Source organism: Ailuropoda melanoleuca, chromosome 5, assembly GCF_002007445.2.
Source record: "Ailuropoda melanoleuca isolate Jingjing chromosome 5, ASM200744v2, whole genome shotgun sequence".
NCBI classification, from domain to species: domain Eukaryota; kingdom Metazoa; phylum Chordata; class Mammalia; order Carnivora; family Ursidae; genus Ailuropoda; species Ailuropoda melanoleuca.
The window spans coordinates 63,989,177-64,011,639 of record NC_048222.1 but is presented as its reverse complement, the minus strand read 5'-3'; the positions used below and the strand labels follow the sequence as shown (position 1 = coordinate 64,011,639).

Below are 22,463 nucleotides of genomic sequence, written 5' to 3'. Positions count from 1 at the left end.
AGTCTGGGTTCTAGTGTTGCCATTTCTTTTTGAGCCAGTGCACAGAGCTTTGATTTTTATTTGTAAATCTAGCCTTTAAAATACCTTTAAGAAAGAGAGTCAACTTCAGTTACAATTGCTTTTAGCACTTTTTTAAAAATATTTTTTATTGTGTTAGTCACCATACAGTACATCCCTGGTTTTTGATGTAAAGTTCGATGATTCATTAGTTGTGTATAACACCCAGTGCCATGCAATACGTGCCCTCCTTACTACCCATCACCAGCCTATCCCATTCCCCCACCCCCCTCCCCTTCGAAGCCCTCAGTTTGTTTCTCAGAGTCCATAGTCTCTCATGCTTCACTCCCCCCTCTGATTACCCCCCCTTTCTTTATCCCTTTCTTCTCCTACCGATCTTCCTAGTTCTTATGTTCCATAGATGAGAGAAACTATATGATAATTGTCTTTCTCTGCTTGACTTATTTCACTTCTCATTATCTCCTCCAGTGCCGTCCATGTTGCAGCAAATGTTGAGAAATCGTTCTTTTTGATAGCTGAATAATATTCCATTGTATATATGGACCACAACTTCTTTTTTTTTTCTTTAAAGATTTTTTTTTTATTATTTATTTGACTGAGATAGAGACAGCCAGCTAGAGAGGGAACACAAGCAGGGGGAGTGGGAGAGGAAGAAGCAGGCTCATAGCAGAAGAGCCTGATGTGGGGCTTGATCCCAGAACGCCAGGACCACGCCCTGAGCCGAAGGCAGACGCCCAACCGCTGTGCCACCCAGGCGCCCCTTTTTTTTAAAAATATTTTATTTACTTATTTGACAGAGATAGAGACAGCCAGCGAGAGAGGGAACACAAGCAGGTGGAGTGGGAGAGGAAGAAGCAGGCTCACAGCGGAGGAGCCTGATGTGGGGCTTGATCCCACAATGCCGGGATCACGCCCTGAGCGGAAGGCAGATGCTTAACCGCTGTGCCACCCAGGCGCCCCTATGGACCACAACTTCTTAATCCAGTCATCTGTTGAAGGGCATCTCGGCTCCTTCCACGATTTAGCTATTATGGACAGAGCTGCTATGAACATTGGGGTGCATATGGCCCTTCTCTTCACTACATCCGTATCTTCGGGGTAAATACCCAGTAGTGCAATGGCTGGATCATAGGGTAGCTCAATTTTTAACTTTTTAAGGACCTCCACACTGTGTTCCAGAGTGGCTGTACCAACTTGCATTCCCACCAGCAATGTAGGAGGGACCCCCTTTCTCCACATCCTCTCCAACAATTGTTGTTTCTTGCCTTGTCTATTTTTGCCATTCTAACTGGCGTAAGGTGGTATCTTAGTGTGGTTTTGATTTGAATTTCCCTGATGGCTAATGATTTTGAACATTTTTTCATGTGTCTGTTAGCCATTTGTATGTCTTCATCGGAAAAGTGTCTGTTCATATCTTCTGCCCATTTTTTGATTTATTTGTTTCTCGTGTATTGAGTTTGAGAAGTTCTTTGTAGATCTTGGATACCAGTCTTTTATCTCTAGTAACATTTGCAAATATATTCTCCCATTCCATGGGCTGCCTCTTAGTTTTTACTTTCTTAGTACATCTGCTACAAGATGTGTTAGGGATAGAGGAAGGGGATTAAAACCTCATTCAGTTACTTCCTTTTAATTTATCAAATAAAAGTAGAGAGTGAGAAGAAGCTAGCATTTGTTAGATTATTTTATCAGGCCCTGGGCTTGTGTAACCTTTAAAAAAAAAAAAACTTTTACTATAACCTTAAGTGACTGATGAATATTGTGCCCAATTTATAGATGAGGAGACCAAATCTTGGAGTGGTAAAAGTACTTATTCTGTACCATACTGCCTATAAATAGTGGGCATTTGTGGGATTTGGTTTGGTTTTTATGTGTAATATGATATAAGGAGCTGACTTGGTTTTACCAGTACTGCATAAAGGACATCAGAAAGTCATTGGATTTGGGGCACCTGGTTGGCTCAGTCAGAAGAGCATGTGAATCAATCTCGGGGTTGTAATTTTGAGCCCAATGTTGGGTATAGAGATTACTTAAATTCTTTAAAAAAAAAAAAAAGCCTTTGGATTAGAGGTATAAAACGTTTTTTAAAATAACCAGATTTTTGCTACCTTATTTTACATATGCCAGAAAAATCTGAATTCAAACTGGGTTAGAAGTGAGGATCAGGGTTAGAGAATGGGAGTAGAAAAGAATAATCTAGGAAACTGGTATCTTTTTTCTTTCTTTTAACGAAAGGGTTCCTGATAAGTTTGAATTTTTAGGTATTGGTTTTCTTAACACATAGCCATTTTCAAACCACTATTCAATCACATGTGAGTGGAACATCCCCTAAACATCTGTCGGAAATGGACTTTGATGTCAGAGACTTGTATTCAAATTCCAACTAGTAGCTCACTGGGTGTATCAATTTCATAGAGTAATCAAATTTTTATTTGTAGAACTTTAAAATAAGCACTCTGAAATTTGAAACAGTTCTTAAACAAGGTTTTGTCTTCAAACTTCCAGTTTTGAGGGACTGATTTTCTTTTTTTTCCAGTTTACTATAAACACACCACCTACTCCAGAAGACCTGATGTTAAGTCAGTATGTTTACCGACCCAAGATACAGATTTATAGAGAAGATTGTGAGGCTCTTCGCCAAAAGATTGAAGAGTATGAAAGTTTTTATTTTTGTGTATGTTTTGTTGGGTGGGTGGATAATCTGTGTGGTAAAGTTTTAATGAGAATAACACTGGCATAGGAAAAAGGTCATGGCATTAATTGGCGGTGTGATATGGTATGTGGAAAAGAATCAGCTTTGTAGGCAGATTGAAGCTTGATCCTGGCTACAGCATGAGCTGCGCAACTATATGTAAGACATTTAACCTTCATTTCAACATCCATAAATTAGGGATAATAATACCTACTCAGCAGGTAGAAATGAGCAGTAGAAATAATGTATATAAAATATTTTCATGCCATTCATAGCAAAAAGTTATGTCCTCAATAAACAGTTATTAGGTTATGATATCATAAATTGATTGCAAAAGAACACTTTCAAAAGAAGATAATACCCTTTAGAAATTTATATATAGTGTCTGTAATCAAGATTTCCTTTGAGTTTATAATTTTACCATTTGCCCTTGATTTGCATATAAGAAAGTACATGGTATTATGCAGATTATTGCTCAGTGCTTTGATAGATGTAGATGGTGCATCCTAATTTACAAATTAGGTATATCAACTCAAAATAGATTTATATCATGCTTGTCTAGAACGAGTCAACTAAATTTGAACCATTCTAACAGAAAAAATAATTGTAAAATAACTATGTAGTTTTTAAACTAAAAACTTAAGATGCTGTTAAATTATAATACTACAGATTTGCCTGATTCTGGTTTTTCATTCACCAACTATATACTGAACACCTACTATGTGCCAGGCACTGTACTAAGTACTGGGGCTCATCACTGAACAAGACAGAAAAGGTTTTTTTCTTCATGTTTTGAGTGTCTCAAGATTTGTCAAAAGAGTTGAGTGTCTCAAGATTTGTCTTAGGATGTTTTATTTTGAATAAAATAGGATCTCACATACAATGCCCAGTCTGTTTAGATGTGCTCTAGTGTTTGATTTTACACTTATGTTCCTGTATATAATATATTCTAATTCTGATAGAAATTTATTTCTTATTAACCAGAGACTAATATATAATTTTGCTACTTTTATAAATGCTATTGTATAAAGGTGAGATAAGACTGGAAACTGAATTGGGAACTTTTATTTAAAATAATAGCTACAACTTCACAACAATTATGCATTGATAGGCCTTAGGATTCTTTAAAAGCAATATGTTTTCATACTGGAACAAGTTGAGATTATGAGGGAAGTTTTTCTGATTCATAACATTTCTTGAACTGTTCTACAAGCGTTGGAATAATCAGGCTGACCACGGTTCTTGAGTGAATTCCCCTTTTTTTAATGTAGAAAAGAACTAGGAAAAATTAAACTAAGTATGCCTGTAAATCTGAGTTGATTCATTCAAGCTGACTTCTGAACCCTGTGCTAATTAATTAACTTTTCTATATTTTAGATTAAAGCTTTCTGCGTTGAACCAGGATAAACTGTTGACTGATGTAAATAGGAACCTGTGGGAAAAAATGAGACACTGCTCTGATGAGGAGGTATTTTTATCTCATTTTCTGAATGGGAATCAGTATAGACATTTTTTTTTTTAAAGATTTTATTTATTTATTTATTTGATAGAGACAGCCAGCGAGAGAGGGAACACAGGCAGGGGGAGTGGGAGAGGAAGAAGCAGGCTCCCAGCGAAGGAGCCTGACATGGGGCTCGATCCCAGAACGCCGGGATCATGCCCTGAGCCGAAGGCAGACGCCTAACGACTGAGCCACCCAGGCACCCCAGTATAGACATTTTGAACCTGTTTTTTGTGAAATAAGTAACTGTTACTTGATAATTAGTGATGAATTCTTTAACTTCTCAAGTATAATACGTTAGCAAGGTTTTTATTTAATTATATGTGAGTAATCGTTAAAATATATAATCTTTTCAAACCTGAAATGACCAATTAAATATATGAAATATATTTGAAGTTCATTTAGAATTTCCTCCTACTTGTTTCACTTAGATTTAGATAAGGAAAAGATTTACTTTAATTGGTTAAATAGCGACTCATTTTATATGTTCTCTAATATATTAAAAGTTTTATTAACTTGAGGCCTGTCATTTTCTAATTTGTAATATAAATAAATGAATTAAAAGCAAGAATTAAAATTAAAATCTTTGCTTCTCTTCTTAAACTACTAAATGTGATTACATTTGCAAATGAGACGTGCCCTGCCTTAGGAATCAGTCTAGGATGGGCAGAACAGCCCATAGCAGCTGAACCAGCCTTCCCAGACCATTTGCCTTTCCTAACTCATTTGTTTTAGTATGTCGTAACCTTTGATTTTCCGTTGCAGCTGAAGGTCTTTGGAATTTACCTGAACAAAATAAAATCACGTTTTACCAAGATGACTAAAGTCTTTACTCACCAAGGAAAAGTGACTCTCTACAGCAAGCTGGTACAGTCAGCTCAGGTAATTTGAAACAGCAGCATAGAGAGAAAGATCTATTAAAATTACTTTATAATGGTTGTAGAATATGGAGAATGTTTCCTAAGGAACATGGTTCATAAAGAGGTGGGGTTTAATTTATCAAAAGTGGGAAATCTGGCATTTTGAGTAATTCTAGAATATATTTACTAATATGAGCCTATGTCTTATCTCGAATTTGTTATCTGTTATACATGTTGAAATAAAACAATACAGGATTCTGATCTTCCATTGCTAAGGACTGTGCTGTAGTATTATCTTCCTCATAGTCCAGACCCAGCTGTGTATGTGTGTGCATGTTTACTTTTATTTGTTTATTTATGTTTTTAAGTAATCTCTACAGACAATGTGGGGCTCAAACCCACAACCCCAAGATTAAGAGTCGTGTATTGTACCAACTGAGCCAGCCAGGCGCCCCTGTGTGTGCATGTTTAAAGTAGCATTTCCCAAAATGATTGTACTGTGCATAAAAAACCTTCTTTCCTTTGGCAAATAATTCTGAGAAATGTTACATGCCGTATCCCCCCCCTTTGGAGAAATATAATAGCTAGCATATTAAAGTCTAAAGTCAGAAATCTTTTTTTAAGTCTAAAAGGAACAGAACATACTATAATTCTGTTCAGTGTTTCCTGTATTTATTTAACCATAGAACATTTTTTTAGGAATTCGATTTTGGGGGTGCCTTGGTGGCTCAGTTGGGTAAGCATCTGCCTTCAGCTCAGGTCATGATCCCGAGGGTCTGGGATTGAGCTCCCGTCAGGCTCCCTGCTGAGCAGGGAGCCTGCCTCTCCCTCTCCTTCTGCCCCCTCTTGTTCTCAAATAAATAAATAAATAATTTTTTTTAAAGAATTATTTTTCGGGGAACACCTGGGTGGCTCAGTTGGTTGTCTGACTCTTGATTTCAGCTAAGTTTGCAATCTCAGGGTCATGAAATTAAGCCCCTAGTCACGTCCCACACTGGGTGTGGATTAAGATTCTCTCTCCCTCTCCCTCTGTCACTCCCCTCCCTCCTCTAAAAATTTTTTTTTAAATAAAAATAATTCCTTTTTGGGGGGAGCACCTGGCTTGCTCAGTCAGTGTGAGACTCTTGATCTCAGAGTTGTAGATTTGAGCCCCATATTGGATGTAGAGATTACTTAGAAATAAAATCTTAAAAAGATTTTTTTTTAAGTAGAATTTATTAGCATCTTATATTACATGGAGAGACTGGAATAAAGGAAAGTACAAAAAATAAGCTTATATTAATCTGTTATGTATGCTTTTTAAAAACATTTTAAGTCCAGACTTGAAGATTTGACCTTCATTTTAAGATTTGCCTGTTCATGATATAGCAGTATGTCAGCAAGTTTAACCGTTTATAATGTTAAAATATTTTGTTTAGAGGTTTAACTTGACAATATAATATTGTGTGTTTAGAATGAGAGGGAGAAACTTCAGATAAGGATAGATGAGATGGACAACATACTTAAGAAGATTGAGAACAGTCTCACTGAGGTTGAAATAGGTAACGTATATTGAATACTTTTCCAAAAGAAAATTTAATTTTATCTAAATGCCTCCCTACAGTACAGAGTGCTGGTATCACTTATGCCAAAGCCTTGTATTAGCAACTTGAGACATTAAATAAGAGCAAAATAAAACTCTGTAACACAATCAACAAGAGATGCGCAAGATAATAAATAAATCTCTTTAGAAAGCTCTTCATAATCTAGACCATAATCTTATTTTTTTAAATAGATGAATTTACTGTCCTCTTTGAAAATTACCTCTCCTTTAGTTTGACCTCTCATAATCCCGCATTGTTAGTAGTATTGTCCTGAAACTGCTTTCTCAAAGATCACAAAATTCCACATAATCATCAAATTTTGGAAGCTCTTGGTCCTTAACCATCTCGACCTCTCAGCATTTGACACTGCTGATTATTTTCTTTCTGAAACTTTCATCTCCCTGAACCTCTGTGATATAACACTACCCTGACTGTAGGTTTTTTTCCCGAGTATTCCCTTTGGTCCTTCTGTTGGTCTCTCTCTAACCTCTTGTGTAGACATTTAAATTTTATCATCTACTCATTTCTTTTTTTTTTTTTTTAAGATTTTTATTTATTTATTTGACACAGAGAGACAGCCAGGGAGAGAGGGAACACAAGCAGGGGGAGTGGGAGAGGAAGAAGCAGGCTTCTAGTGGAGAAGCTTGATGTGGGGCTCAATCCCAGAATGCCAGGATCACGCCCTGAGCCGAAGGCAGACGCTTAATGACTGAGCCACCCAGGCGCTCCCATCTACTCATTTCTGTATTCTCTCCCTTAATGCTTTCATCTGCTTTAACGTTTGTGTTTGTATGAATGATTCCCAAATTCAGTTAAATTCATCATTTGTTGAACACCTACTGCATAACTGATACTGTGCTTAGCATCAGTAAAAAAGATATAAACACAGATTTTGACCCTGAGTAGCTTATAATTATTCTGACTGAAGGCATCTTTAGCCTCTCTCGGGTTCCAAACTTAACATTTCTAGCTTCCTGCTGAACCTCTATGCAAAAATGTCTTTAAGCACCTTAAACTCTGTGTGAGGAATTTATTGTCTTCTCCCGTTTCCAAAATAAAGCCTGAAAACTTGCTCTCCCTATGATTTTTTTTTTTTAAAGATTTTATTTATTTTAAGACAGAGAGAGAGAGACAGCCAACAAGAGAGGGAACACAAGCAGGGGGAATGGGAGAGGAAGAAGCAGGCTCCCAGTGGAGCAGGGAGCCCAATGTGGGGCTTGGATTCCAGGACCCTGGGATCACGCCCTGAGCCGAAGGCAGACGTTTAATGACTAAGTCACCCAGGCGCCACTCCCTGTGATGTTTCTTATCTCTATTAAAGGCATCACTATTGTTATAAACTCTAAAAAACTAAAAACTTTCTTTGTCTTTGAGTTTGTCTTATCAAGTCCTGTCATATCTACTTCTTCAGCATCTCTTGTATTCTTTCCCATTCCCATTAAGGCTATCATTAATTCTGACATGCTATTTCAAATTTTTCCAGCTAATCTGTCTACACTCTTAACTTCATCTGTCTCCTTCCTGTCAAACCTGCACATTGTTGCCAGATTAAATAATTATGAAAACATTTTCATTATGTTACTTCCTTGAAAAATTTGTCTTTCCATTTATAACAAAATAAAGTCCAAACACTGGAGCTTGACATTTAACATTCTCTACAATCATTTCTTTTCTCCAGTCCTTTTTAGATCTTCCTTTCTTAAGCTATTTACTTTTATTTTTTTGTTATGCATCCCAAATTCCAACCAAATCTTGTCATCTCAATGCAGTAGTGCCACTTTGTCTTTGCTAGTGCATTCTCCTGTTTTCTACCAAAGTAGTCATCATCTTCCTTGAGCTCCTATAACAATTTTGTTAGTCCTTATAGTAGCTATACATCTATTTGTAGTTATAGTTACTTTTGTGTAGTTTATCTCGCTAACTAAATTGTCAGCTCCATGGAAGCAAGGATCAGCTTTTATTTTTCTCCGTATCCCTCAGAGTTCTTAGTACTATGCTTTGTATTGAGTAAGTGCCTAGGACATGTTTTTCTGCACTGCGTTGATAATGAGTATATGATTTCCATAATCTTAGATTCCCCTACCCCTTTGTCATTACCTTTCTCTCTACTTCACACACACACAAAAATAGAAGCTATTAGGCCACAACTTCTAAATTTTCTATTGCCAAACAAATCAAACTTTTATATATCTATATCCATTCATTTATTCATCCTTCTTTTCCCTAAGACCAATCTTTACAGCTAAACTTTGAGTTCCATCCCGTCTGATCTTCTCAGGAATTTCATATCACTGATTTTTCCTTATCTCTTATATATTCAACCTCCCTGCCTCCTCTCTGAAAGATATATTCATCTCTCTCTTATCTTTAAAAATACCAAAACCACACTTCCCTCTCTAGGACCCACTAACAAATAGCTCTCTATTTCTTTCTCGTTTCTTCATTATTCCTTGTGCAAATACACTGAGTACCTACTATGTGCCATGTACAGTGCTTAGTGCTAAGAATACTATGGTGATAAAAAACAAAAACTTAGGGACGCCTGGGTGATGCAGTTGGCTAAGCGTCCGACTCTTGGTTTAGGATCAGGTCTTGATCTCACAACCCTGAGATCTACACTGGGCTCCAGCTCAGCGTGTAATCTGCTTAGGTTTCTCTCTCCCTCTCCCCCATTCTCCTGCTTATGTGCATGCTCACTTGCGCACACACACTTTCTCTCTCTCTAATAAATAAATAAATCTTAAAAAAACAGCAAACCCAAAAACTTTTATGGCTTTGTGGAGCTTCTCATCTAGAAAAGGATATCAGAATTAAACACATAGGGAGTGCCTGGGTGGCTCAGTTGGTTAAACGTCTGCCTTCAGCTCAAGTCATGATCCCAGGGTCCTGGGATGGAGCACCTACTCAGGCTCCCTGCTCTGCAGGAAGTCTGCTTCTCCTTTTCCCTCTGTCCCTTCCCCCGACTCATGCTTTCTCTTTCTCTCTCTCTCTCTCTCAAATAAATAAATCTTTAGGGGCGCCTGGGTGGCTCAGTCGTTCAGCATCTGCCTTTAGCTCAGGGCGTGATCCCAGCGTTCTGGGATCGAGCCCTGCATCAGGCTCCTCCGCTGGGAGCCTTCTTCCTCTCCCACTCCCCCTGCTTGTGTTCCCTCTCTCACTGGCTGGCTCTCTCTTTCTGTCAAATAAATAAATAAAACCTTTTAAAAAAAATCTTTAAAAAAAAGAAATAGTTTTATGGTAAGTGGTTACATGGTAAGTGCTTACAAAAGAGAGGTTACATGGTACTGAAATAGGTCCTGAAATAGAAATCTAACCTAGTCCGGTCAGGAGAGGCTTCCCTCGAAGGAGGTGGCATTTAAGCTAAGATCTGAAGAATGAGGAAGAGTTAAAGTGAGGAGGGGAGAGTGGACTATTGAATATGAATACACATGCAGAAGCCCTTATGGGAAAGAATATACCAAGTACAAGGGTCTGAAATAAGGCCAATGTGGCTAGAATAGAGACAGCTTAAGAGAGAACATGATTTGAGATAAAGCTGGAGATGTCAGCTTTAGGGGCAGGCCAAGGAAGGCCTCTTAAGGAGTTTTGACTTATAAAATAATTTTATATAAAGAACTAAGGAGAAAATAGAAAATATTTTTAAGAATTAAAAAGAATAGGGTCGCCTGGATGACTCAATCAGTTAAGCATCTGCCTTCAGCTCAGGTCATGATCACAGGATCCTGCTTAGCAGGCAGCCTGGTTCTCCCTCTACCTGCTGCTCCCCCTGCTTGTGCTCTTTCTCTCTCTCTCTCTGACAAATAAATAAAATCTTAAAAAAAAAAAAATGAAGAATAAGAAGAATTATTAAAAAGAACAGGAATGCCTGGGTGGCTCAGTCAGTTAAGCAGCTGCCTTCAGCTCCAGTCATGATCTCAGGGTCCTGCTTAGCAGGCAGCCTGCTTCTCCCTCTTCCTCTGCTGGCTCCCCTGCTTGTGCGTGCTCTCTCTGTCAAATAAATAAAATCTTTAAAAAAAATTATGTTTTTGAGGTAAAAATCTAAACTTGGTTTGGATGTGAGAAGGGAAAGGGATTTTAAGGATGAGGTTTCAAGGTTTTAAAAACAAATTAAAATTTTAAAATGTGCACACATGCATTTGTATATGTGTATCTGTTCTTGCTTCTTGTCCGTGGGATTGCCTAACAATAACTTTGATGTATGCAAATTATATATAAACAATTTACACCTCAAAGTGGCCCCTGAGAAGTTGCTGTTGGAGATCATTGCCATATGGCTCAAAGTTCACTTGTCTGCCACTAGAAGCAAGTCTTTGTATGAAATTATAATTATAGCTCATTGCTTTATTGGTGAGGAAAATGGGGAATGATGAGTGTTTGTGAAATATTGTTAACACTTCATTTTGGGGCCATCTTTTTTTTCTCATCTCTGGTTATTTTTGACTGAGTTATTCTAATGCACATTGCCTACTTAGAAACTAAGAATTTGGAGGATGAAGAGAAAGACAGTCCTATGGAAGAATGGGATTCTGAAATGAGAGCTGCAGAGAAAGGTAACTAACTGAAGGGGCTCCTGTGTGACTCAGTTGTTTGAACATCCGACTCTTGATTTCCGCTCAAGTGTTGATTTCAGTGTCATAAGATCGAGCCCTGCATTAGGCTCTGCGCTCAGTGTGAAGTGTGCTTGTCCCTCTCCCTCTGCTCCTTCTCTCTCTCTCTGTCTCTCTTTCTCTCTCTCAAATAAATAAATAAATAAATAAATAAATAAATAAATAAATAAAATCTTTAAAAAAGAAAAGAAAGGTAACTGAATTAAGGAGATAAATGGGGGAAAAACAACAATCTATTCTTTGTTCAGGTGAGATTAAGTGGTACAGAATTTTCAGTAGAACAGATGATTTTTGTAGCAACATTTTAATGTGTCCGTTCTGATAAATTTGTTTTTCTTTCCAAAGAACTGGAACAGCTGAAAACTGAAGAAGAAGAGCTCCAAAGGTCAGCCTTCATTTGGAGTGTTAGAAAATAGGCTAAATTTTACAAGACTAAATGACTTCCTACCTCCAAAAACTGGAGGAGAGTGGACACATGAGTATTGACTTAAGACCGACTCAGGGCTTCTGCTCCACCTTGAACTTGACCCATCTTAGTTGACAACATTTACTAAGCACTTACTGTTTACAGGGCATTAATCCAAGGTAGTATTTCTCAAGCTTGAATAATATCAGGATCCTTTTGAAGAAAATAAACCTAGCATTAAGCTGTTTTTATATTGTACTTTTATATTACATTTAAGTAAGTATAAAATGAGGTATATTTTTCTTATTGTCATGGATCTTATTTAACTGTAAGACTAAAATGAATCAAATACAAATGACAAATCAAGTAAAATTCCAACTGACAACATTAATTTGACAGGTGATAATGTTTGGCTAAACTGATGCTAGCAAAATGACTAACAAGGCATAAGTTCTATTTAGCGCTAATAAACTAAACAAAACCAAACACAGGCATCAAGATTTTGGCATGTCTCTGTTTTAAGGTGGTCATTCTTATGATCTACGTTATGTTTATATTTTATCTTCAAAACAAAAAGTAAATTTTAATAATAATCTTAAAGAATATGCAAACCTTCAAGGATACCTTCGTGGATCCTAATTTTGAGAACCATTGATTTAAACCTTTCCTAATTAGACTCACATTTCTAGATTAATGCTTATCAAAAAAAGAAAGAAAGAAAGATAACTAAGAAAACAAAAATGGATGCCATTCACTTCAGTGGGGAGCTATCTAGCATGTGACTTCTTATTATAAACCTTTATTTTAATGGAGTCCAAATTGTCTGACAACCCAGCCTTATCTTGCTGTAATACCTACTTTGATTTGCAGAAATCTTTTAGAACTGGAAGTACAGAAAGAACAGACCCTTGCTCAAATAGACTTTGTACAAAAACAAACAGATAAAATTGAAGAGCTGCTGGATCAGTTGAGGTAAGGAAAAGTAGGTGTCATTAGTTTGTGTTTTATCCCGTGCCTTTGTAGTTGTCTAAACCTATCACAGCAGTTGACATGTGTTTGTAATGTGTATCACTGTTTTAACCTATAGTACAATATATTCTCAAAAAGAGTTACTGTACCCAACATCAAGCTGCAGGTATACAGGCAGGAAAGCTATGAAATTATAATTTTAAAATACCTGTTGCCTAAACTTGGGTTTTCTCCGATATGCAATTCAAAATTGAGTCAATTCTTCTTTCAAAAGCATGTTTGTACGTTCACAGTATTTAAATCAAAATATTGATTGTCCCCTAAGCCAGTAGAAAAACTTCAGCTGTTGTTGGTACTGTTTGTATGGTATCAGAAGTTAACTCTCTTCTTTTACCTCAGAAAAAAATTATTTGTCTCTCTTTCTTTCTCTCCAGCTTATCTGAGTGGGAAGTCATAGAGTGGAGTGATGATCAAGCTATATTCACCTTTCTTTATGACACAATAGAACTTACCATCACCTTTGGAGAGACAGTAGGTGAGTAGCAAAAGTAAGATAATTCCTCTACAGGAAAATGTATGGCTGAACTCACTAAAGAGTCCATTCTTTATTTTAATACAAATAATAACTATTGACATAATGAAAGCACTGCTGAAAATTTTAGAAGAGGTGATCACTTAAATTTGTGATAATTGAATTTTATTTTATTAGATAAAGAATAAAATAAAAATTCAACTAGTGAAAGTTGACCTTTGTTGAGTTACGTTAGATGATAGAAATTTTACATTTCCAAATAATGGATCAACATGCTATTTGCATCTATTTTTTCTGAGTTCTTTTTCTCCATCTCTGTTTTGTGATAGGGGATTTACTCTAATGACTGATGACTCTTAACTTTTTTGTGTGCTTAAGTTAACATGAAAAGTTAATTGCAAGTTCTGTGTGTATTGGTAGGCTTATCAAAGTAGGTAGAATCATTATATGGCGACTGGACAGTTCTAGCTGTTTTGTTGAGAGTCTCCTGTCAGTGTCTTTAGGTCTTTTCTCTGAAATAGTTTCAATACGGCCAACCAAACTTCACAGTCTCCCAGCCTCCACACACGATTCTCCTGAAAAGTTCCTTTTCTCAAAGAATACTATCGAGGCACTTGGGTGGCTCAGTCGGTTGAGTGTCTGACTCTTGGTTTCGGCTCACGTCATGATCTCAGGGTCCTGGGATGGGGCTCTGCACTCAACACAGAGTCTGTTTGTCCCTCTCCTCCTTCCCCTGCTCATGCTCTCTCTCTCTCTCCCAAATAAATAAATGTATAAAATCTTTAAAAAATAATAATAATACCATCAATTTCAGTCCAGGTCCAAAATTAAAACTTAGGAATTAGGGGTGTCTGGCTAACTCAGTCAGTAGAGCATGCAGCTCTTGATCTCAGTGTCATGATTAAAGCCCAACATTGGACATGGAGCCTGCTTAAAAATAAATAAATAAACAAACAAATAAAAAATAGAACTTAGGAATCACTCTGTATCTCTCTATCCTTTATCAGGAACATCTAATCATCAATAAGACTTAGTGATTTTAATTTCTTAATACTGACCCACATTTCGTTTCCTGTCAATAGTCATCTCTAACCAAATGGCTACAATAACATTCCATTTGGCCTTTCTGAATCCTCTCCTTTTCCTCTCCAGTTCATCTTCCTCCCTGTTGCTACGGTGATTGTTGGAAATCCGATCATGCACCTAATATTCTTAGACGAATGATCAAAGTATTTGTTATGGCCTATAACATCTTGCATGCATTGAATTTTTCCTCCTTTTCCTGCCGCATCTTAAACTATTCTCTGCACTTTGGCACATGGATTTCTTTCATTCCCCACCCCCCTTTGTAAAGTAGGCTCTACACCCAACGTGGGGCCTGAACTCATGACCCTGAGATTAAGAGTTGCATGCTTTTCCAGCTGAGCCACCTAGGTGCTCCTCTTTCATTTCCTTAAAAGATCCTGGTCTTTTCATGCACAATCATGTTCCGTCCTACCTCAGGACCTTCATAATGATGTTTTTTTATGCCTGGAAGCCCTTTCCCTTATCTTTGTCCATTTGGACTGCTATAACAAACATGCCATCAACTGGGTAGTTATTGAACAACTGAAATTTATTTCTTATATTTCTGGAAGCTGGAAGTCCAAGATCAGGGTACCAGCATGGTCAGGTGAGAGCCCTCCTCCAGGATGCAGACTTCTCATTGTATCCTTACATGCTGGAAGGCCAAGCTAACTGTTTAGGGTCTTTATTATAAGAGCATTAATTTCCTTCACGAGGGTCCATCCTCATGACCTAATAAATGCTTCACAAAGGTCTATCTCCTAATACCATCACAGGGGCATTAGGATTTCAATATCTAAATTTGCTGGGGGACACAAACATTCAGACCATAGTACTCCCTTTTCACTAAATAAATTTCCGTTAGTAATCCTCAAGAGCTCAGCTCAGTTACCACTTTTGCAGGAAAGTTTTCCCTGATTCTCCTTTTACCTACTCCCTCTGCTATTTGCCCTCCTAGTGTATATGTTCTCATTGCTTCCTGCAGTTTTCCTTAATACTTCTTATCACTGATTGTTGTAGTTTTTGGTGTTTATTTGTGTAATTATCTGTATACTCCCCTGAGCTATAAGCTTTTTGAGAATATAAATTGATTGTGTCTGTTTTGTCTCACTATCGTATCCCCAGTGCCTAATACATAGAAAATATTCAACAAAGTGAAAAAAATCCAAATTTGAGAGACAGGAGATAACTCGAGAATTTGGAAGAGGAAGCAGCTCTCCTGGCTCCTCATTACTGTAATGCTAAGAGCATAAATCATTTTCACTGTGTTTGTAAAAAGATAGTAGGTATGAAGAGATCATAGTCATTTTTTAATATGGTGCCTGAAAATAGTGTCTTTGCACAAAAGTTTTCAAGGAAGAGGGCTTGACAAATTTATAATAAATGTACTACACTTTAAATTTCCTTCAAAGACTTGCCACTAAATGTAGGTCAGCGGTCTCAGGGAGAGCATTTACCATATACAAAGAATAATATGATTCAAGGATACACCTGTAGGGGCACCTGGGTGACTCAGTCAGTTAGGCGTCTGCCTTTGGCTCAGATTGTGGTCTCAGGGTCCTGGGGTTGAGCCCCACATCGGGCTCCCTGCTCAGCGGGGATCCTGCTTCTCCCTCTCCCTGTGCCCCTCCTCCCACTCATGCATGCATGGTCTCTCACTCTCAAATAAATAAAATCTTTTAAAAAAAGAACTGACTATATAAAAAAAAACCCTGCTACCCAGAAAGAGTAGGATTCTAAAGTACTGAGTTGTATGTGGTTTAAAATCAGATAATAAAAAGAAGTAATGGGGTGCCTGAGTGGCTCAGTTAGTTAAGCATCACACACGATTTCAGCTCATGAAATGAAACCAAGCCCTGTGTGGGGCTCTGCACTCAGCATGGCATCTACTTGTCCCTTTGTCCCTCTCCCTCCGCTCTTCCCACCCCCCCCCCGCTTGCATGGGTGCACTCTCTCTCAAATAAAAATATATATATATATATATATATATATACACACACACACACACACACACACACATACACATATATTACTACTCTTATTCTGGTTCTTCCTAGTTGGTCTCCCTTTCCTGAACAAGGCTTATAGGAAGATTGTTGACCTGAATTTTCAATCTCTGTTAGATGGTAAGTCCAAACACTTATCCACTAAAAATTTGTTGAATATTTACAAGTATAATTTGCTCCTTGAGAACTCTTTCATATACGAAGTTAAATATAAACAATAATAATAGTAATTTGGTCCTTAGAAATGTGTATTAGACATAAAATTGCTTGGTTAATGTTCTAAATATTGGGTAGGGTTTAAAAGAAGTTATTTTTTTAATTACTAGATTTTAAGCAATGATTAATAATAGCTAGTTCCATAATTCAAAAATTACCATTCTGAGTACTCATACTGTATCAGGCATTTGTATTACTTACATCAACACTTTGAGGTAAGTATTCCTTGTTTTACAAATTAGGGAACTATAGCTCAAAAGAAGTAAGTGTGCTTAGGATCCCTCAGATTGTAAGGAAAGGCAGTATTTAAACTCGTTTAGGTTATATTTAAACCCATGCTTCTAACCAAGTTCTATTCCATGTATGATAATGGCTTGAGTTTTTATAGGAATATCTATGTTTGGGGTACCTGGGTGGCTCAGTCAGTTAAGCGTCTGCCTTCGGCTCAGGTCATGATCTCAGGGTCCTGGGATCGAGCCCTGTGTCGCGCCTCCTGCTCAGCAAGGAGTCTGCTTCTCCCTCTCCCTCTGCCTCTGCCCCCAACTCATTCTCTCTCTCAAATAAATAAAATCTTAAAAAAAAAAAAAAAGAATATGTATGTTCGCTATATATATATATATGTTGATTTATGTGCTTGAAAATAAAATGGAGGGGATACTTAGACACCTCATAGTTTGAAGGTATTTCTAGCTTATATATAGGAGATATTTGAAAATAAGTAATATCCTGTTTTGATTTTTTTTTTCCTTCCTCAGAGGATAAAGCTCCTCCTTCCTCCCTTTTAGTTCATAAGCTTATTTTTCAATACATTGAGGAACAGGAATCCTGGAAGAAGAAATGTATAACACAGCATCAAGTACCCAAGGTAAATCCGATTGAAGTATTTTGAAGGAAAATTACATTATCCGTCCCAAAAAGCGAACTGAAATGTCATATATTTAATATTAGATCCTGAAACTATAAATATATTAAATTGTTTAACTTCAAGGGATTCTTTATAAAAGAGCCACTAAAAACTGAAATGTTTTCATAATTTCTTCCCCCAATTTTTCCCAGATGCTTCAAGAAATCTCACTGGTAGTGAGCCGTTGTAGACTCCTTGGAGAGGAAATTGAGTTTTTAAAGAGATGGGGACCAAATTATAACCTAATGAACATAGATGTGACTAATACTGAGTAAGTATATTATTTCCCCGGGGCTGCCATAACAAAGTACCACAAACTCAGTAGCTTAAAACAATAGCAACTTATTGTTTCACAGTTCTGGAGGCTAGAAGTCTGAGATCAAGATGTTAGCAAGGACGGTTGGTTCTTTCCGAGGGGCTGTGAAAGAGAATCTGTTCCATGCCTATCTCCTAACTTCTAGTGATTTGCTGGCGGTCATTGGCATACCTTGGCTTATAAATATATAATCCTAGTATCTGCTTTTATCTTCACATGATGTGCTTCCTGTGTGCATGGTTGTGTCTAAATGTCCCCTTTTTATAAGGACACCAATTATTTTGGGTTAGGGGACCATCTCACTCCAGTAGGACCTCATCTTAACTAATTAAATCTGCAATTACCTTATTTCCAAAATAAGGTCACATTCTGAGAGACTGGAGGCAAGGGCTTCAACATATGGATGGCAGGAGGGGACATAGTTCAACCCATAACAGTAAATAATTTGTCAAAAATTTATTAAGATGGGGGCGCCTGGGTGGCTCAGTCGTTAAGCGTCTACCTTCGGCTCAGGGCATGATCCCAGTGTTCTGGGATCGAGCCCCACATCAGGCTCCTCCGCTGGGAGCCTGCTTCTTCCTCTCCCACTCCCCCTGCTTGTGTTCCCTCTCTCGCTGGCTGTCTCTGTCAAATAAATAAATAAAATCTTTAAAAAAAAAATTTATTAAGATGGGGGTGCCTGGGTGGCTCAGTCGTTAAGCGTCTGCCTTCGGCTCAGGGCCTGATCCCAGGGTGCTGGGATCGAGCCCCACATTGGGCTCCCTGCTCAGCGGGAGGCCTGCTCCCTCTCCCTCTGCTTGTGTTTCCTCTCTCGCTGTGTCTCTCTCTGTCAAATAAATAAAGTCTTTTTAAAAAAATATTTTAAAAATTTATTTAGATGATTTATTTTAATGATTTTTATGACTAACAATGAAAGTGATACTACTACTAATAATACTTTGTTCCAGATTTTTTACCGACTGTCCATTTGATAAGGACAAGGAAATAATGTATCACCTAGGTTTCACATGTGAGTGTAAAAGGAAAATGTATTTGTTTCATTCTGTTTTTGTTTTGTATTTTAACTGAAGATCTTGTCTTTTATAGATTGAGGCTTTTATTCTCCAGCTCTACAGCATTTGCAAAATTTGAGATGACTTTGCCTCTCTCAGTCCATTTTCCAACTGTCCCATTACCTTTCTCCATTCAAAATCACCTTGGAAACATTGGGTAAGTAAAGGGCCAGCAGGATAGGGCTCCTAACTACTTTTTTACATATGTTATATAATTTGAAAGATCTCTCAAAGTGGTCAGAAATAATGGATATACGATTATTGGATATACCAGTAATGGATAATCCATAGTGAGTGCCAAATATCACTTCTTTCTGACATCATTTTGAAAAATGTGTTCTTTTAAAGTCAGTGACCTTCATTTCTAGCTCCAGTGGATACTGGAGACCATTGGTCTATTCTTTTATACCTGCTCTACTTTTTGAATACTCTTACCTACACAGGAACGAAGAAGGAAAAAAATGGGTATAAGCTTAGCCCAGATCATATATAAACAATTTTTATGGCCTTAAAAACAGAATAATCACTTATCACTTAATAATCACTTAAAAAGCTGTACAGTCATAATGCTTTTCTTAATTATTTGATTCCTACTATTTATTTTGTGACTTTTTAGACACACTGCTAACACTTTGTAAGATGGCAAGTTTAGAATGCACCCACCTCAAATCTCATCAGCAAACACCAGCAGTTTAGATTTTTAGCTAAGTCAAGATACCTCACAGTTCATGAAGAATTGCTCTTAGGCCTTGTTTTTGGAATCTCAGTTCCAATTGGGCAGGCTATTTCTAGAAATGCCTATTTGTGCTTCCTAAGAGACTCAAAGACCATCCCCCAAAACATGAATTACAATGAAATGGAGATAAGTTTCCAGAAAAATTAATGAACCTTTTGTTCTTTGCAGCCAAGATGAAGTCACTGCAATTCTAGCTAAAGTGCCACTGGAGGACAACTACCTAAAGAATGTAGTCAAGCAAATTTACCAAGATCTGCTTCAGGACTGCCATTTCTACCACTAGATGCATGGACTATAACTATAACAGCCAAGCACAGTGCACTTCATAATGATATTATGTCAGTGTATCCATTGCTGTTTAATCTTTGTCTTTAGGTCATCGAAAGTAGCCTAGTAAAATTCCTTCTGATGATACAGTTAATTTGTATGGTTAGTTTTTAAATCTCTGCAGTCAGGAATGATGGATGGTCTCAAATAGCATATTATCAGCCTGCTCATCTTTTTACAAAAGGTTTAAATAGAACACTTAGGGAAAATTTCTTCTAATTAAAGTTGTGCTTTCTGACATAGGACAAGCCCTGAGAAGTAACTTAAGTATAAGAGGAGCTGTCACCACTGACAAAAACATTAGTCATTTGCTCATATATAGAACTATGATTTTTAAGTTGCCTGACTTCTGCCTAGCAGGTATTTCTGGAATAGAAATATATCTGTCTACAAACTATTCATCCTCTTTTTCCTCCATTGCAAAAATGTTAAGAAAAAGCAATAGCACTCAGCTTTTCAAATGGTTGCCATCTTTTTTGAGGGCCTTGCCTTCTTTTATTACATAATGTCTATTAATGTTTTCTTAAGTATAATTTTGTAGAGAAAGTTAATTAATTTTGTCCCCGTACGTATATGTAAATACATTAATTTTTTTGTGTGTTTATGATGTAGTAAGGAGATATATATATATAGAAATACATAGAGCTGTATAGAGATACTCTTCTGTCTGGGCAGTTTCTATCTTTCTGAAGGATGCTTTACAGCAAGAATTCTTGGTCTCTTTCTATTAAATAATTGTACAATTTATCACATTAAAAACCACCAGTTTTGTCAAGTTCCAGCAGTAGTAATGAATTTAATGTGAGTTTTGGTTTCTGAAGCCACACCCTTCTCACACACAAAAACAAGCATATCCATTGATACTGAATGATCAGTATTATCTGTGAGATAAATAAATATGAGAAAACTTTTACCCAGACTTTAGTCAAATCCTAATCATGATTTTTGTTTCTTTTATATTTAATTCTAAACTGAAGTATATTTGCATTTTTAAACTAATTCATCTTAAAATTTTGCTTTATACTTTAGGATCAGGTTAAAATCCTGTGGGTCCAATCAATATTATCTTTGCTCTTGAATTGGCTTTTACTTCTGAGCTATTGGTCAAAAAGATCACATGGTCTTTTAACCTTCAAAAGTCAACATAAAATTTATTTTTCATAAAAATCAAGATGTAGATGTTCTTTATTTCCGTGAACTTGAAAAACGTAAAGTCACCAATATGGTCTGTTTTCCATGAAACTTAAATTAGTTTTCTTACTGGAGTTGTTTTATTTCTTTTCTGTAAACCTGAAAAGTAGAGGTTTTGTTTTATCCATTTTGGAAACCTGGAATGGACCAACTCTAAGAATGGTTTGGCTTATAATTATGATCTCTGCCTCCTGGGTTTAGATACATAATTGTAATATTTACTTAATTATTTGCATTTGTGTTTGTTCAAAGGATTGGCTATTTTTTATAAAAATTTTTTGGAAGTTGTTCCTTCACTGATTAGAAGCAGATTGGTTTTTGCACTATTAAAATAAGTTTATTATGTGAAATCTTTTTAAGCAGTGTCTCTATGAAGTAAAGAGGGTTTTGGGGGGCTTTTTTTTTTATCATGTATTCAATAGACCTTTGAAGATATACCAAAGGAAGCTCCTTCCAGAAACACCCACTTATTAAAAAACTGAGATAAGACTGAAATATGTCAGGACCTGAGTATAAGAACCAGATACAAACCATAATTATCCCTATATCTATGTCTTTGAAAGACAGTAAAAGAAAACTATATGAAGTTTGGCAGGAAACTATCATTTCTATGAGCTAATGGAGTGGTTCTCAAAGTATAGTCCCTGGACTAGTAGTGTCAGCTTCGCCCCAGACCTGCTGAATCAGAAACACTAGGGTTGGGGACCAGTATTCTGTGTTGTGTTTATTTTTTTTAACTTCCTTTTTTTCAAAACAACTTCACTGAAATATAATTGACATCATACAATTCACCTTTTAAAGTGCACAGTTGGGGGGGCGCCTGGGTGGCACAGCGGTTAAGCGTCTGCCTTCGGCTCAGGGCGTGATCCCGACGTTATGGGTTCGAGCCCCACATCAGGCTCCTCTGCTATGAGCCTGCTTCTTCGTCTCCCACTCCCCCTGCTTGTGTTCCCTGTCTCGCTAGCTGTTTCTATCTCTGTCAAATAAATAAATAAAATCTTAAAAAAAAAATAAAATGCACAGTTGGGATGCCTGGGTGGTTCAGTCTGTTAAGTGTCTGCCTTTGGTTCAGGTACTTATCCCAGGGTCCTGGGATCGAGTTCCGAGTTGGGCTGCTTGCTCAGTGGGGAGCCTGCTTCTTCCTCTCTCTGCCTGCTGCTCCCTCTGCTTGTGCTTTCTCTCTGTGTCAAATAAATAAATAAAATATTTAAAAAAACAAAATTAAGAAAAGATGTGATATATATATACAAAGGAATACCACTGAGCCATTAAAAAAAAAAGGAATCTTGCCATTTGCAATGATGTGGATGGAACTAGAGTGAAATAAGTCAATCAGAGAAAGATAATTATATGATCTCATGTGGAATTTAAGAAACCAAACAGGATCATAGAGGAAGAGAGGAAAAAATAAAATGACAAAATCAGAGAGGGAGATAAACCATAAGAGACTCTTAATCATGGGAAACAAACTGAGGGTTGCTG

General features: G+C 37.0%; 1 protein-coding gene across 1 annotated transcript in view; it reads left to right on the top strand.

Moving 5' to 3' along the window:
- The window catches only part of KNL1 (kinetochore scaffold 1), a 63,453-nt gene extending 41,595 nt beyond the window's left edge, over positions 1-21,858 (top strand). The window contains 13 exon segments of the mRNA XM_034661150.1: positions 2,555-2,670; positions 4,088-4,178; positions 4,977-5,093; positions 6,525-6,612; positions 11,127-11,204; positions 11,607-11,646; positions 12,538-12,639; positions 13,071-13,171; positions 16,291-16,359; positions 17,211-17,320; positions 17,512-17,630; positions 18,762-18,884; positions 19,632-21,858. Coding sequence (XP_034517041.1) covers positions 2,555-2,670; positions 4,088-4,178; positions 4,977-5,093; positions 6,525-6,612; positions 11,127-11,204; positions 11,607-11,646; positions 12,538-12,639; positions 13,071-13,171; positions 16,291-16,359; positions 17,211-17,320; positions 17,512-17,630; positions 18,762-18,884; positions 19,632-19,746 — 1,269 coding nt within the window. The 3' untranslated portion in view covers positions 19,747-21,858.
- Positions 21,859-22,463: the final 605 nt, after the last annotated feature.